A 16,702-nucleotide genomic window follows, 5' to 3' on the forward strand; every position below is an offset into this window, starting at 1 on the left:
CATAAATTAATGGAGTGGAATGGCCAGTGGAATTACTTGCACTATGTAAATTATTTCTCCATATAGTTGAACTAGAGAGTCGGTATAGTTGAGCTAGAAATAAGTGTAGATGATGCTACTGTATAAAGTAAAACGTGTACAATAAAAGGTGGTAGAAATTAATATTAATTGACCTCTTGTCAGATGTTCTGAGATTGGTATCCACCCATTCCGCTTCACAAAACAGTTCTAAGATCACAAGCGGCTTTTGTATCACTAACCTCAATGGTATTTTTTCTGTTCTCATCTTCCTCGAACTTCAGTGCTTTGACACCATCGACCACTCCCTCCTTAATTTACCAACACCACATTCTTCAGGTTTCCTCTTACCTCTCGAGCTGCTCTTTCTCTTTCACCTTGATAGTCACCTTCTTTACCAAATCTTTACTAATTTTAGTTATTCAAGATGTAATCCTCATCTCTCATGTCCTTCTGTTTTCTCTAGGTGATCTCATCTACTTTTTTCACTTTACCTTTATTATCTGTTTATTATTAACTACCAAATATATAACTCCAGTTCAAATTCCAAACTTGATCTTCAGACTAAGTAGCCAACTTTTAAATCTATTTGCATGACTCACTGCTGTCTGGAACTCAGTGTTTTCCATACTGAACTCATAACCTGTCCCAGAAAACTGCCAGGTCCTCCTCCAGTTGTTCATATCTTGGTAAACAAAACCATCAAAGGAAATGCCTAAATACCCTCCCAGACATTTATTTGCTTCCTACTGCATATCCAAGCCATTATGAAGATCTGTTCATGTCCTCTGCTACCACTCAGTCCAAGCCAGCACAACTCTTGCTTAGGCTACTGTAATAGCCTCCTAACTGGCTTCTGTATGACTACTTCTGTCTCTCCCCAATCCAATCTTCCCTATGTAGCCTGAGTGGTATGTTAGGAATGAAAATTGGAAGGCCTTGTGTATTCTGACCTCCATCAGTCTTATCAGGCTCCTGTCAAACCTCTCCCATTCCAGCCATGCTGGCCTTATAGTGTTTCAGATGAGGTTTATGATTCCCTGTCTCAGGGCCTTCATGCATGCTTTCCTCTTTCTTCCACTCTTCCCTCCCTTCTTTATCTAGCTAATCTCATTCATCCTTTAGAGCACAGCTGAAATACCGTTCCCTCATGGAGTCTTCTCTGACCCATCAGACTGTATTAGAAGCACTCCATACTTTTCATGGTCCTTATCTCAATGATAATGAAATGATTTTTTTGTGCAAGAAGCTTAGTGTCTTTCCACACCTTCATACCCCACTATAACATCAGTTCAGTGAAAGCGTATTCATGGCTATATCCCCAGCACCTAGCACAGAGCCTTATACATGATACAGGTGGAACACTAAATAGTTGCTGAATGAATGAGCATTCTGTACATTTTCTCTTAATTTTCACTATAATGACTCCAAGACTGCTGGATAACTATAGTTTTAGCTAGTCTTCCTTTCTCATCTGATCAGCCCATGGATGCCAAATGAATTTCACTAAAACACTGCTAGACCTAACTGTGATGCTTAGTACATAGACACTCCATAAGCATTTGAATCAACAGATGACAGCCAAATTGTCCAGTATTTTCACTTTCCTCCTCTGCTCAAGAACCTCTAAAAGCTGCAATTGTAACCTTTCCTATCAAAATTGTACATACTTTGTGGGCAGATAGTGTGGCTGATAATAGAAAAAGGCAGTCAAGTGGAATAGAATTAAAACTCTGGACCCTGGTTACCTAGATTAAAATCCTGGTGCCATTTACTAGCCATATGACTTTGGACAAGACAGTTCTAAGCTTCAGATGCCTGATACAACCCAGTGAAGGTTGTATAGTACCTACCTCATTAGATGTTATGAGGATTCAGTGAAATTTAAGTGAAAAAACATATATGAAAAGTACTTAAGTTGTAGCACATGGAAAACATACCATGTTAGCTATTATTTTTATCACTTCTGCTTTCCTCATAACATCTAGACAACACTGGGCTCATAGTAAATGTTCAGAAAATATCTAATGATTTTATAAGAGTGACAGCAAATAGAGACCAGTTAATAGCTATCTTAATATTGACATAAAATACCTGTAACAAGGAATTTGATTCTACTAATTTTCCATCAATTGAAAATTTTTTTCTCCATTCATGTAGCAAATAGTTATTGTGTGCCTACTGTGTGCCAGACACTTTGCTCTAGTGAATAAATCGTTCATAGACCGACCTATACAGATTCATCTATTTTCTTGAGCCCTTGATTAGCATAATTTGCATTTGCAAAATGACCTCGTAAGATACAGGATATTATTGTCTTGACCAAAAAGAACAAAGTCAGCTAGCCCATGTAGAGATGATACTATCCAATCATCTATTATAACTATTCACAGACATCATGGTTAGAATAACTGTTTGCTAAGGGAGAAACTAATAACATTTTTTTCAATTTCAAAACTGTTAACAGTTTTTTCAAATGTATAGCTGAAGTTTTATTTTTGCCACATAAAGAATGATTCTAAGCACTTAACCTAAGCAATCTCCTTCTGCTAGAGAGGCCATGTTTTCAATGGAGAAGTCACTGACCTTGCATCTGAACATCTAGTGCTTCCCAGCACTGCCTCTTGCTAGTTATATGACCTGGAGCAAATCACTTAGCCTTTCTGAAGACTAGTTTTCTTAAAATAAATAATTAATAAAGTAATAATTCCTCCCTAGAGTTGATATGAGGATCAAAAGAAATAGTAAATATGAAAGCTCCAAATGGTTTAAATTGCTCCGTCAATGTAATATGTTATCAGTGTGCCTTTTTTTTTCCCTCAAGCTTGTTGCAAACTCATGTTTTAGGTTTGATAGCATCTAGACACCCCTCCTTTGTTCTGAATAGATTGTATTAATTCCAGAACTTTTTTCTGTTTTCTTTCTTTTGAGAGCCGTTCTTTTGTCAGTTCCAATTTTGTTAGACCAAGACAGGACCATTAAGAGACCTAAAACTGGAGGCCCAGAAACATGTTCTTCAGTACCACAGTCATATGGTCACTCAAACTTTCAACTGCAAACAACCAGCACAGGCATTCTAAAAGATCTGTTTTCTTTGCTACTAGATTTTATCAAATTCGTGTATCAACCCTGTTAATTTTGTCATGATCAGTGTGATGTGATTTGGTCTTTAAATTACAGAGATTTATATTCATTTTTAGATAATGAGATATTTCAAAGCAGAGTTTCTTGTGAGGATGGGAAGGCAAGGATTAAGAAATAATTTTAAAAGTGGTGGGGCCTTGATGGATTGAAAAAATTTGAGTCTTACCTGAAGTGTGGAAGGATTCTTTTTGAGGACCAGAAGACCCACAAAAATAGTCCCAGTGACTCTACTTTAGGGGCAGTGAGACTTTGTGGTAAATAACCCCAAATGCATGGAGGCAGCCAAAATCTAGGATGGGTGGGCTAGAGAGTGTTATTGGAGGTATCATAGTATTATAGTCTTGTGTATTTTTAATTTAGCATGACTAAATATGCACAGTGCTAAGTGCAGTACAATGTATTATAGATAAACAAATAAATCCATAAATTCCTTGAACCAAACAGACAAGCTTTCTGCCCTGAAGGGACTCAAATTTGTAGGGTAGTATTGGGTGTGGAAATAGGCAATAAACAAATAAATATGTAAAAACATAATATGTTACATGGTAATAACATGTAATAACATTTTTTTGCTATGGAAAAAAAGCGAGGTACGATGGCTAGGAATAGCATCAGAATTCTCTCTGACCCAAATCACACTCATCTCAAATTTGCTCCCTCCAGGGTTTACCTTCTTGATTAATGACACACCAGTCCTCCCACCTAGAAACCTCAGAATCGCCAACTGTTTCCCTCCTTCCACATCTAGTTGTTTAACAAATATCCTGTTGGTTGGTTGATTGTACCTTCTAAATGTTCTTTAAGTCATCTCTTCCTTATATTTCAACTACCAACAGAACCCTATAATAAACGCCCCCTTGGTCCAATGTGACCACCTGGGCTCCTGTCTCCGGATAGGACAGTTCAACACTGTGTTTCTGAAGGACATCTACTGTGCTACAGAACATAGGGTGCAGATAGAAGCCAATGGGCTATGAGGCCATTGCCCTCCTCCCTTATGAGAGGCCAGTTTGTTTTTGTTGGCTCTGGGTCTCAGGGAGTAGGGTTAGGGAAACAAACCAACCAATAAAAAATAGCCATCCAGTTACTCACTGTTTAATTTTAATGCTTTGCAAAATGCTTTCTATTGTATGTTACTTTTATTGTTTATTTCCAGTCATATGCAGTTCCCCTTCTCACCAACAGTTGAATGTAAGCAGGGTTGTTTTGTCCTGCTTACTGCAAGAACAAAGTTGTAGCACATATTACGTAATCCGTAAACAGTTATTGATGAATGAATGAATAACTCAGACTTTTCATCAAGGCTAATCTGTCAGCCAGCATGAATTAGTGAGGTGTTACTGTGAAACAGCATGAGTAAAGAAGTTTGTGAATTGGATCTTGAGCTGGGCATGGTGGCTCAACACCTGTAATCCCAGCACTTTCGGAGGCTAAGGTGGGAGGATTGCTTGACCCCAGGAGTTAAGAGACCAGCCTGGGCAATATGACCAAACACCATCTCTACAAAAATGAGCCGGGCTTGATGGCGCATACCTGAGTCCCAGCTACTCAGGAGGTGGATGTGGGAGAATCACTTGCACCCGGGAGGTCAAGGCTGCAATGAGCTGAGATCACATCACTGCACTCCAGCCTGGGTGACAGAGCAAGACCCTGACTCCAAAAAAAAAAAATGGATCTTGAGGCACATGTCACCCCGATGTCTTTAGTTCAGCAAAACTTCATAAAGGCCACCTCATGAAACCATGAGGAAGGGCAAACAAAATATAAGGAAGATTCAGAACCACAAGCAAAAAAAAAAAAAAAAAAAGCTAATTGGGTTGTCTAAGTAAAGAATCAAAATAGCTCAGACGTTTTTCCCGTGCTTCACTAAAGCCTTCATTTTCATGTGTCAGGGTGCTAATGTAAAACTACAGTGATAAGTTCTAAATCTAGTGCCAAAGACTAGTTCCTTTAGGGGTGCCATCGAATCAAAATCTTTCATATCTATAAAACTTTTGAAATATACTGAGATATGAGATCTCAAAGGCAGATAGATAAGAGCACATATTCTGGCATCAGAATACCTGGGTTTGAAAGATGTTTCTGCCATTTATCTGTAGAGTAACCTGGGCAAGTTACTTCTAAATATAATGATAAAATATCTATGTTAACCAGTTGTTATGAGGAATGCAATTGTTAAAATATGTAAGGTCCTTGGAATGGTGCCATGTTTTCTTTAATTGCTATGTATAAATGTTCAAGATTATTGCTATTATTCCTTGTTTAGACTTAGATTTAGCTCTAATTTTTTTCAGAAAACTTTCTTAGGGTGAGATTACTGTAGTTAAGCTGAAGTGACATAGCTGTTTTTTGAGCATGAAAGTAAAATAATTTTTGCAGTTTCTTTAATGTAAATTATCTGTGTACAAAATAATGCTAATATCAACTCAGCGTTCCAATTGTGTGATTATCTTCCATTTAATTTTCAGGAGAATCCTCATTGACACTGGAGAACCAGCAATTCCAGAATATATCAGCTGTTTAAAGCAGGCTCTAACTGAATTTAACACAGCAATCCAGGAAATTGTAGTGACTCACTGGCACCACGATCATTCTGGAGGCATAGGAGATATTTGTAAAAGCATCAATAATGGTAAACAGAAAACATTCATTAAGCTCATTGAGGAAAGCCATGTTTGGAGAATAATTTATTTCAGTTACAGAGCTAAGTAGTCTATAAACCATTTACTAAATGTCTCAGTTTTAAATGGTACTTTTAGAAATTGATGAGACTGTTGAATATTGTGCCTAGTTTTAACAAAGGAGGAACGGAAAGTCCTGATTTCTGTTTCAAATCCTCAATTTTAGTCTGTGAGTTACTATTCAGACTCAATCATAACCAACAACTGTTGAGCATTTACTCTGTGCCAGGCACTGCACTAAACAATTTATGTGGATACTGTGAGGTAGGTGCTCTTATTGTTCACATTCTAACAGATTATCTCAGGCCTTCTGTAACTTTAAGGCAGTTACTAAGATATGCTGAAATTCAGGGAAGATATCATTGTATTGATAATTCATTGTCCCTGAAACCTATACAGTATTGATATTTTCCATCTCTTTATTTCCTCATCCCACCATATACCTAAATTCATTCATTCATTCATTAAACAAATATTCCTTTTACTGTTGTATGTCAGACAGTGTTCTTGGCACAAGGGGTATGGCAGTGAACAAAACAGACACTGTTCTCATGGAGCTTTCATTCCAGTAGGGACGTTAATGGTAAATAAATAATAGATCATTCTGGGTGCAGTGGCTCATGCCTGTAATCCCAACACTTTGGGAGGTCAAGGTGGGTGGATTGCTTGAGCTTAGGAGTTCAAGACCAGCTTGGGAAACATAGCAGGACCCTGTCTCTCCAAAAAAATGTGCAAAAGTTTCCCAGGTATGGTGGCATGCACCTGAAGTCCCAGCTACTCGGGAAGCCAAGGTGGACAGATTGCTTGAGCCAGGGAAGCTGAGGCTGCAGTAAGCCATCATTGTGCCACTGCACTCCAGCCTGGGCACCGGAATGAAAAAAAAAGAGAAAAAAATAGATCAGATCATCTTGGGTGCTATGCAGGAAAATAAAGGTATAAGAAGAGAAAGGGAAGAGAGTAAAGTGGAGAAGGGCAAGGGCTGTTATATCCAGAGTGGACAGAGAGAAGGAGCAAACTCCTGGCAGTAAGGCCTGCCAGGCAAACAGCATTGCAAGAGCAAAGATGCTGGAATGAGAGTGTGGTTGGCACATTCAGGGCACAGTAAGGAGGTCAAGAACATTCATGCTCGTTTACATTGAGCTAGTATTTTTAAACATTTGTAAAGATCTGCTTTTTTAGGCCTTGTGACTATAATTGGGACATCTCAGCTACCACACCCAATATCACCAGGCGGCCAGTTATAAAAAAAACTGGCAACCAAGCTTCCTTACCCTCTTAGCTCCTTTCTTCCAATCTAAGGGCACTGTATACCACAGGAACTTATAATCTCTCAGTCTGACTTTTCCTTCTCTTGTCTTGCCTCTTTTAATCTTGTCTTACCTCTTCTTTTAATCTACCTATTAAATCTTGTGAATTAAAAAACTATTTTATGCCAGAGACGGTGGTGTGTGCTTATAATCCCAGCTACTCAGGAGACTGAGGCAGGAGAATAGTTTGAGCTCAGCAGTTCAAGACCAGCCTGAGCTACAAAGTGAAACCCTGTTTGCGGGGAAAAAAAAAACACTATTCTGTGATTTCTTAATTAGCTTTGTCACCTCAGCCAACTCTTCAGATTTTTCAGTTTGAAAAATTAAAATGTTTATAGCCCACTTTTTTCCTTCATAAATCAATTTTATTGAGCTTTAATTTACATACATAAAATATGCCCATTTTAAGTGAACAGTTTGGTGAGTTTTAACAAACATGAATACCTACGTGACCATTCCAGTCAAGATATGGAACACTTCCTCCATTCCAAAAACAGTCCCCTCGTGCTGCTTTGCAGTGATTTCCCCCATCCCCAGCCTCCAACAACCACTCAAACAGGATATGTGTTTTCGTTTATATTTGCATGTAAGTTTGAAAACAGATACAAAGTTATAGTATGACATTCATTTTGTAATTTTGATATAATTGTGATTTTTTAAATTGTCTACTAAAGGTCTCATAAGCAGAAATGTAACGCCTCCATTTCTTTACTGAAAGATAAAATTATACAGCTTATAAACAAACCAAAAAAACTCAATATCTCAATCTTGTTATATGATGTCAATTCCCAGAAAAGCATATCATTGTTTTCCTTTGGCCTCTAAGATACAAAATAATAGAGTTTGGGGTTGGAAGGGGAAGTGGTATTTGTTGTTGTTTCTTTTCTTTTTATTTCAATGTTTCTGTCTCCTTTATCCTCAAACTAGCAGATTCCTATGCCTTGTCCATTTTTCTTTGAAATATCTCTTTCTGCCTTCATATATCCAGTGCTACCATCTTAACCCTAATATTCATTACCTTCCAGCTGGGAAATTGCAGTCATTCCCCTCCTGGGCTCTCTGATCTCCTTTTGGTCTCCCTACCCACAGCTGCCATATTTATCATGAGTTAACACTATTTCATTATCTTACTAAAGAATGTGTAGTGATTACACATGGTAAAGTTTATATTCTTCTACTTTGTAAAAGGTAATTTAAGACCCTTTCTGATCTGAGCTCATCTTACCTATCCAACTTTATCTCCACTCTTCCCAGCCAGTATTTTGCAGTAGAAAAATTGATAGCATTATGTTGTCAGACATGTGTCATGTTCATTCTCATTTTAATGCTTTTGTTTGTTTGTTTGTTTGTTTGTTTGTTTTGACACAGAGTCTCACACTGATGCTCTGCCTGGAATGCAATGGCGCGATCTTGGCTCACTGCAACCTCCGCCTCCCGGGCTCACTCGATTCCCCTGCCTCAGCCTCTCTAGTATCTGGGACTACAGGCACACACCACCACACCTGGCTAATTTTTTTTGTATGTTTAGTAGAGATGGGGTTTCACTGCCTTGGCCAGACTGGTCTTGAACTCCTGACCTCGTGATCTGCCCGCCTTGGCCTCCCAAAGTGCTGGGATTACAGGCGCGAGCCACCATGCCTGGACTTAATGCCTTTTCTAATGCAGTTCCCCTTACCTACAACTCCTTCTCTGTACCTTTACCCATCCTGCTCATTCTGTAAGTCACACCTCAAGTTCTATCATATTTATAAATCCTTTCCTAACTCTCCTTTCTCTGAACTCCTGCTGCCTTTATTAGCTGAATTGTCCATTTAATATTCATTAAATAGTACCAAGTATAGTTCTTTGTTTCATGTTTGTAAGTTTTAGTTTCCCAATCAGGGCAACTTTTAAGAACTTTGATATCACAGTGATTGTACTCAGTGTACCTAGTATACTGGTTAGTTAATTGGCACTCAATTGTTAATTGGTTAATTAATTTATTTTCTTTGTGTCAGTGAGGGGTGGTATAGATTAAGCTTATTTTAAAGGTTTAATATCTTAGCCAGTGGTTTGGGGCTTCATTTCAGTACTCATAGCAAGGACCTCATGCTATCATCCTTTTGTTATTAATTACTGTATGACACCTTTGCTACATGTTAGGCACCTGGATAGAGAAAAGTTTCCAGGTTCTGTATTACTGCCTCTTCAACACTTGTCAGGATGCCAAAGCTAGCTGAGATTATGAAGAACTACTTTTAAATGTTTTATATAAACTAGGAGTGACTCGAAAAATATAGAGGCTTTCTTGTAAACCTAGAGGGGCATGAAAGAATGAAGAGCTGTTTGGTTGAAAGATGTGAAATAGTTAACATCCCAGAGATAACCTGCTGTAATTCATCCCATTTTCTGTTGTCTCTTAATGTTAATATTTTATGCTGTCGTTCACAAGTGTTAGCTCTATAAAAGTTGATCTCTTAAAAGCCTTAATTATAATTTAAAGTGTGAATCAATATATTTTATATGTTTTATGACTAGACACTACCTATTGCATTAAAAAACTCCCACGGAATCCTCAGAGAGAAGAAATTATAGGAAATGGAGAGCAACAATATGTTTATCTGAAAGATGGAGACGTGATTAAGACTGAGGGAGCCACACTAAGGTAAGTAAATGTCCCTTAGCCAGGGAAGGTGAAGGGTCTGTGTATATGTGTCATAAAAAAGGATGGAAGGATCCCAGCACTTTGGGAGGCGGAGATGGGAAGATCGTTTGAGCCCAGGAGTTCAAAGACCAGCCTAGGCAATATAGTGAGACCTTGTCTCTACCAAAAAAAATTTAATTAGCTGAGCATGGTGGCATATGCCTGTAATCCTCGCTATTCAGGAGGCTGAGATGGGATGATCGCTTGAACCCAGGAGGCAGAGGCTGCAGTGAGTCAAGATTGTACCACTACACTCCAGCCTGTGCAGACAGAGTGAAACCCTGTCTCAAAAAAAAAAAAGGACAGAAGGTTTATGCATATGTGCTGGTATGTATAAAGAGTACGTCAGGAAGGATACAAAAGAAACCCAATAACATTGCTTACTCTGGGAGGAGAAAATGAGTTGCTTGAGAAATGAGAAAAGAAAGACCTCACTCTTTATTAAATTGTTTATTTGAATCATATGATTACCATTTTTTTGAAAAATGGAATTTACACTTTAAAAAATTAGCGTTGTCTCCTAAGGAGGCTTAGGGATCTACCTATCAGTTCAATTCAGGGCTTTCCCATATTCTCACTTCCAAAAGATGACCTATACCTAAATTAAATAAGTTTTAGGCCTGACCAATCTTACCTCATGATTTCATCTGAGGGCTTCAAAATGGTATTTCAAACTCAGTTGTTTTAAAACTGAACTACTCTCTCCCCCACAATCTGTACCTGTTTTCTGATCTCAGAACATCCACTTTTCTCAGTATGTAAGACTTTACTCATTCTTCTAAGACAGAGGCTTCAGGATTACCTTGCACTGCTCTTGACCTTTACCATCCCCCTCGCCTTGCCCACTACACTGATCAGGTTAGTTTTTACATCAAAAATATTTGTCAACTGACACAAACAAATGGAAACATATCCCAAGCTCATGTTTGTGTAGGATCAATATTGTGAAAATCATACTGCCAAAAGCAATCTACAAATGCAACACAATCCCCATCAAAATACTACCATCATTCTTCACAGAATTAGAAAAAACAATTCTAAAATTCACATGGAACCAAAAAAGAGCCCGCATAGCCAAAGCAAGACTAAGCAAAAAGAACAAATCTGAAGGCATCACACTACCTGATTTCAAACTATACTGTAAGGCCATAGTCACCAAAACAGCATGGTACCAATATAAAACAGTCACATACACCAATGGAACAGAATAGAAAACCCAAAAATAAACCTAAATACTTACAGCCAACTGATCTTTGACAAAGCAAACAAAACCATAAAGTGGGGAAAGGACACCCTTTTCAATAAATGGTGCTGGCATAATTGACTAGCCACATATAGGAGAATGAAACTGGATCCTCATCTCTCACCTTATACAAAAATCAACTCAAGATGGATTAAGGACTTAAATCTAAGACCTGAAACTATAAAAATTCTAGAAGATAACATTGGAAAAACCCTTCTAGACACTGGCTTAGGCAAGATTTTATGACCAAGAACCCAAAAGCAAGTGTATTAAAAACTATCTAAATAGTTGGGACTTAATTAAACTGATGAGCTTTTGCATGGCAAAAGGAACAAACAGCAGAGTAAATAGACAACCCACAGAGTGGGAGAAAATCTTCATAATCTATACATCTGACAGAGGACTAATACCTAGAATCTACAATGAACACAAATCAGTAAGAAAAAACAAGGCCATCAAAAAGGCTAAGGACATGAATAGACAATTCTCAAAAGAAGATATACAAATGGCCAACAAACATGAAAAAATGCTCAACATCACTAGTGATCAGAGACATACAAATCAAAACCACAATGCAATACCACCTTACTCCTGCAAGAATGGCCATAATCAAAAAATCAAAAAACAGTAAATGTTGGTGTGGATGTGGTGAACAGGGCATACTTTGTATGGGAATGTAAACTAGTACAACCACTATGGAAAACAGTGTGGAGATTTCCTTAAAGAACTAAAAGTGGAACTACCATTTGACCTAGCAATCCCACTACTGGGTATCTACCCAGAGGAAAAGAAGTCATTATACAAAAAAGATACTTGCATACACATGTTCATAGCAGCACAGTTTGCAATTGTAAAATCATGGAACCAACTCAAATGCCCATCTATCAACAAGTAGATAAAGAAACTGGTATATTTATATGATGGAATACTACTCAGCCATAAAAAGGAATGATGGGCCTGGCATGGTGGCTCATGCCTGTAATCCCAGCACTTTGGGAGGCCAAGGCAGGTAGATCACCTGAGATCAGGAGTTTGAGAGCAGCCTGCCCAACATGATGAAACCCCATCTCTACTAAAAAAAATACAAAAATTAGCCAGGCCTGGTGTTGCATGGCTGTAATCCCAGCTACTTGGGAGGCTGAGGTAGGAGAATCGCTTGAATCCGGGAGGTAGAGGTTGCAGTGAGCCGAAATTGTGCCATTGCACTTCAGCCTGGGCAACAAGAGCGAAACTCCCTCTCAAAAAAAAAAAAAAAAAAGGAATTAATTAACGGCATTTGTAGTGACCTGGATGAGATTGGAGACCATTCTTCTAAGTGAAGCAACTCAGGAATGGAAAAGCAAACATTATTTGTTCTCACTGATATGTGGGAGCTAAGCTATGAGGACACAAAGGCATAAGAATGATACAATGGACTTTGGGGCCTTGTGGGGAAGGGTGGGAGGGAGGTGAGGGATAAAAGACTACAAATAGGGTACAGTGTATGTTGCTCAGGTGATGAGTGCACTAAAATCTCACAAATCACCACTAAAGGACTTATGTAACCAGATACCACCTATACCCCAATAACTTATGGAAAAAATATATTTGTCAGCTGAGCACAGTGGCACATGACTGTAGTCCCAGCCACACAGGGGCTTAGGCAGGAGGATCACTTGAGTCCAGGAATTCTTGGCTGTAGTGCACTATGCCAATCGCATGTCCATGTTAAGTTCAGCGTCAATATGGTGACTTCTCAGATCTTAGGAGCTGAACACCACCAAGTTACCTAAGAAGAGGTGAACTGGCCCAGATAGGAAACAGCAGGTCAGAACTCCCATGCTGATCAGTACTGGGATCGAGTCTGTAAATAGCCACTGCACTTCAGCCTGGGCAACAAAGTAGAAACCCATCTCTAAAAAAAAAAAATAGGTAAATACACACACAAACACACACACGCACACACATATTTGTCAGTGCTATCCCTTCTTCACATCCACTACCAGTACTTCCTCCTTTATCTTACTGTCTCCAGCTCTCCCCTTTAGCCTACCATCCTACATTGTGCTACTTGAAATTTTTAGTGACTCTCGCCGCATACAAGATAATGTTTGTTCTCTTTACCATACCGCAGTCTGACCCCAGGCCACTTTTCTGGTCTTAGTTCCCACTCCCCTCACAAAAACACTTAGCCAATATACAAATACTCCTGGGCATATTATGCCTGTTTATGCCTTTGTTTATATCACCCCTTTCCACTACTTGTCTCCTTGGTAAATTCTTATCTATTCTTCAGAGCCCAGTTCACATGTTACTTATATCAAAAACGCTTTCTGGGCAAAATTAACTGCTCTTATCCCGCTTTTATATAAATGTTATTCTATAATAGCATTTATCAAGTTGTATTATGGTTTTGTGGAGGAAGGTGTCTCCTTAAAAAGGAATCAGCTCCTTAAGTTCACAATATTAGTTAATGTCAGTTGCAATAGCAAAACAACTCAGAAATGTTTAACAGCTCAAATAGGAAACAAACTTATTTCTTGGTCCCATAAAGTCCCAAAAAGGTTACCAGTTAGCCAGTGGCCCTCTGCAAGTAATGATTTATGCTCCTTCCATCTTGTGATTCTACCCTCCTCAAGACTTTTTTTTCAAGGTTGCCATGCGCAGCTTAATCAATCCAGCAGGTAGAAAAGCATGGAAGGGATATTGCATGGGAGGTTTTCATGGACCAAGTCTTCTGTTGCATTGGCTGTCAATTCAGTCATAAGCCACCCCTAACTGTAGGGAGTCTGGGAAATATACTTTAACTGTATGCCCAGCAAAATAGAGGAAATGGGTTTAGTAACTAGATAACCATTCTCTGATACAGGCAGATACCAGGTTCATCCTCACATCCTCGCCTCTAGCACACAGAAGGCACTGAATATTTATCTTACATATAGTTAGTATCTTTAAAGAGGCAAATAGATGAACAGATGACTAAGAGAAAATAAAGTAGTAGATGTCCATGTCCTCTTTTAAACTGGTGCCCCCTTTTTTCTACTTGCTGTGGTTTTCAAAATGTAGTTTAGAAACCTGCTAGTTTCTGGGCAGTTTCCTTACAATGCTGTTATTGAAAATATAGCCAGGTGTGTTGGCTCACACCTGTAATCCCGGTACTGTGGGAGGCCAAGGCAGGCGGTTCGAGACTAGCCTGGGTAACATGGCAAAACCCCATCTCTACGAGACGGGCGGATCACAAGGTCAGGAGATCGAGACCAGCCTGACTAACACGGTGAAACCCTGTCTCTACTAAAAAAAATACAAAAAACTAGCCGAGCGAGGTGGTGGGCGCCTGTAGTCCCAGCTACTCGGGAGGCTGAGGCAGGAGAATGGCGTAGACCCGGGAAGCGGAGCTTGCAGTGAGCTGAGATCTGGCCACTGCACTCCAGCCTGGGTGACAGAGCAAGACTCCGTCTCAAAAAAAAAAAAAAAAAATAGCCAGGCATGGTGGTGTGTGCCTATGGTCCCAGCTACTTGGGAGGCTGAGGTGAGAGGATTGTTTGAGCCTGTGAGGGCAGAGGTTGCAGTGAACTGAGATAGTGCCACTACACTCCAGCCTGGTGACAGAGCGAGACGCTGTCTCCAAAAAAAAAGAAAATATAATAGCATGTTATATAATTTGCCCATGACATCAAAGGAAAACAAACATTATATTACTACTTCTCAAAAAGTATTCTTGACAGTACTGAAATTTCCTCCAAAGCACTCCAGCCCTAGGCCAAGTTAATGAAAGGGGTAGAGATGGTTTATTGACTCTTCTGTCTCAAAGATTTGGAAATCACAGTACTGGTTTATCACAGTTATCATAGAATCATGGGTATTCATTAGAGCTATACCTAATTTTCCAGATTAAACATATGCCACTGTTGGATGTTAACTGCCATCCAGGTGGAACAGGACATTTTTTTTTTTTTCTGTGTGCCAAGTACTTATTTTTTTTCTTTTTTTTATTTATTTTTTATTATTATTATACTTTAAGTTCTAGGGTACATGTGCATAACGTGCAGGTTTGTTACATATGTATACTTGTGCCATGTTGCTGTGCTGCACCCATCAACTCGTCAGCAAGGACCTTTTTTTTTAAACTTCTTATCAAAGTATAATATATAAACAGGAAAGATCACATAGCATAAATGTACAAAGTAATGCATTTTCACAAATTCAACAATGCCCGTAAGCAGCATTCAGAAGAAGAAACAGAATAGTATCAGTGTCCCAGAAATCTCCCTTACGCTTACTTCCCCTTCAGTTGAGTACTGTCTTGGATTCCTGGAGTGAATTGATGCCAAAGATTTCAAATATTATATGAATTCTATTTAATTTCTGTTTTACTGTACTCTGATGGGAATCTATGTAAAGAGTTAAGGGGAAAACCGACAAAAAGAATCAAAAACAGACACATTTTAAAGATGACTAGTTGTAAATACTCTTTTCTCAAAATATAAATTCTCATTATGCTAAAGCCTGGATAAAACATTTAATTTCCTGATGACCGTGGTTTTCAATTTTCACTTTTATGAAGTCAGAAAAGCCCAATTGTTTTCAATATTAACATGTAATATTTTAAGCAAAACCTCTGTTAAGCTAGCTAGTGAAAAAGACACTTGACAGGGTTCAACTCTATGTAAATAACAGCACTTAAGAGTTTTGTTCAGCGAAAGTTGCATAAGTAGAAGGTTAAAATCTGCCTCAGTCCTCATGTATTCATTGGCCAGTTGATCTTGCCTACTTGCCAACTTTGAAAAAATAAAATAAAATGTAGTAGGGACAGAGATAATATCCACCAAGAACCTTTGCAGTAAAAAGTAGAAAACTAGAAAGGTTTTTCGTAAGAATTTGATTCTGAATGTAAACTAGCAAGCTAAGTTAAACTTCTTGAAGAAAAGTCAATCTGACAGTTTTTGATCACTGTCCTGAATTCTCTAAGAGAGTCATCCTTACAAAGTCCACTCTATCACAGAAGTAACAAAACTAGATAAATTTTCTACCTGCTAAATAGGAAGGCCACAGCTGCAGTTCCTGTGATCTTTAGCAGCGCACCTCTGATGTCATTTCCTTTTCTCCTGCCTGTGTGAAGTGAATTTTAACAGGTTTATGCAAATTACAGCAGCCACCCAGGTGACTGGAGAATTGAGATTACTGATTCCCCAATTTAAGAAACCCTGCTGCTTGTTTTCTGTTTATAGCACAGAAAACTATTAAGTTCTGGTGTGTTAGGGGGTCAGGGAGGGCTGATAATGAAGGAGGCATTGCAAGCAAGACAGTTTTCAGATGAAGAGTGGTTCTCCAAGTGAGTTTTTGTAGATTAAAAAGAGAAAGATTGGGGTTCTGTTTGTTAATGCATTCTGTGTGTTCATAAGATTGTCCACAAGATATGACACATCCCCACACACAGACACATATTTATGTAGTTGGCTGGAAATACACCCCTTGGAATTATTTTCGTATAACATTGAATACTTCTATCAACAGCTTGCAACAGGTTTAACCAGACAAAAGAGATGATTTCTAACAGCTCTTTAATACCTTGCCATTGAATCAACTATAATATAGTAATTGTTTGCAATATATGAAATATACACTTGGAAACTATAAAAGCATAATG

General features: G+C 38.6%; 1 protein-coding gene across 1 annotated transcript in view; it reads left to right on the forward strand.

Moving 5' to 3' along the window:
• The window catches only part of LACTB2 (lactamase beta 2), a 35,504-nt gene that overhangs the window by 1,693 nt on the left and 17,109 nt on the right, over positions 1–16,702 (forward strand). The window contains exons 2-3 of the mRNA XM_008000846.3: positions 5,631–5,794; positions 9,668–9,794. Of these exons, the coding sequence (XP_007999037.1) occupies positions 5,631–5,794; positions 9,668–9,794 (291 nt within the window). The remainder of the gene's footprint in view (positions 1–5,630; positions 5,795–9,667; positions 9,795–16,702) is intronic.

This window comes from Chlorocebus sabaeus, chromosome 8, assembly GCF_047675955.1.
Source record: "Chlorocebus sabaeus isolate Y175 chromosome 8, mChlSab1.0.hap1, whole genome shotgun sequence".
Taxonomy (NCBI): domain Eukaryota; kingdom Metazoa; phylum Chordata; class Mammalia; order Primates; family Cercopithecidae; genus Chlorocebus; species Chlorocebus sabaeus.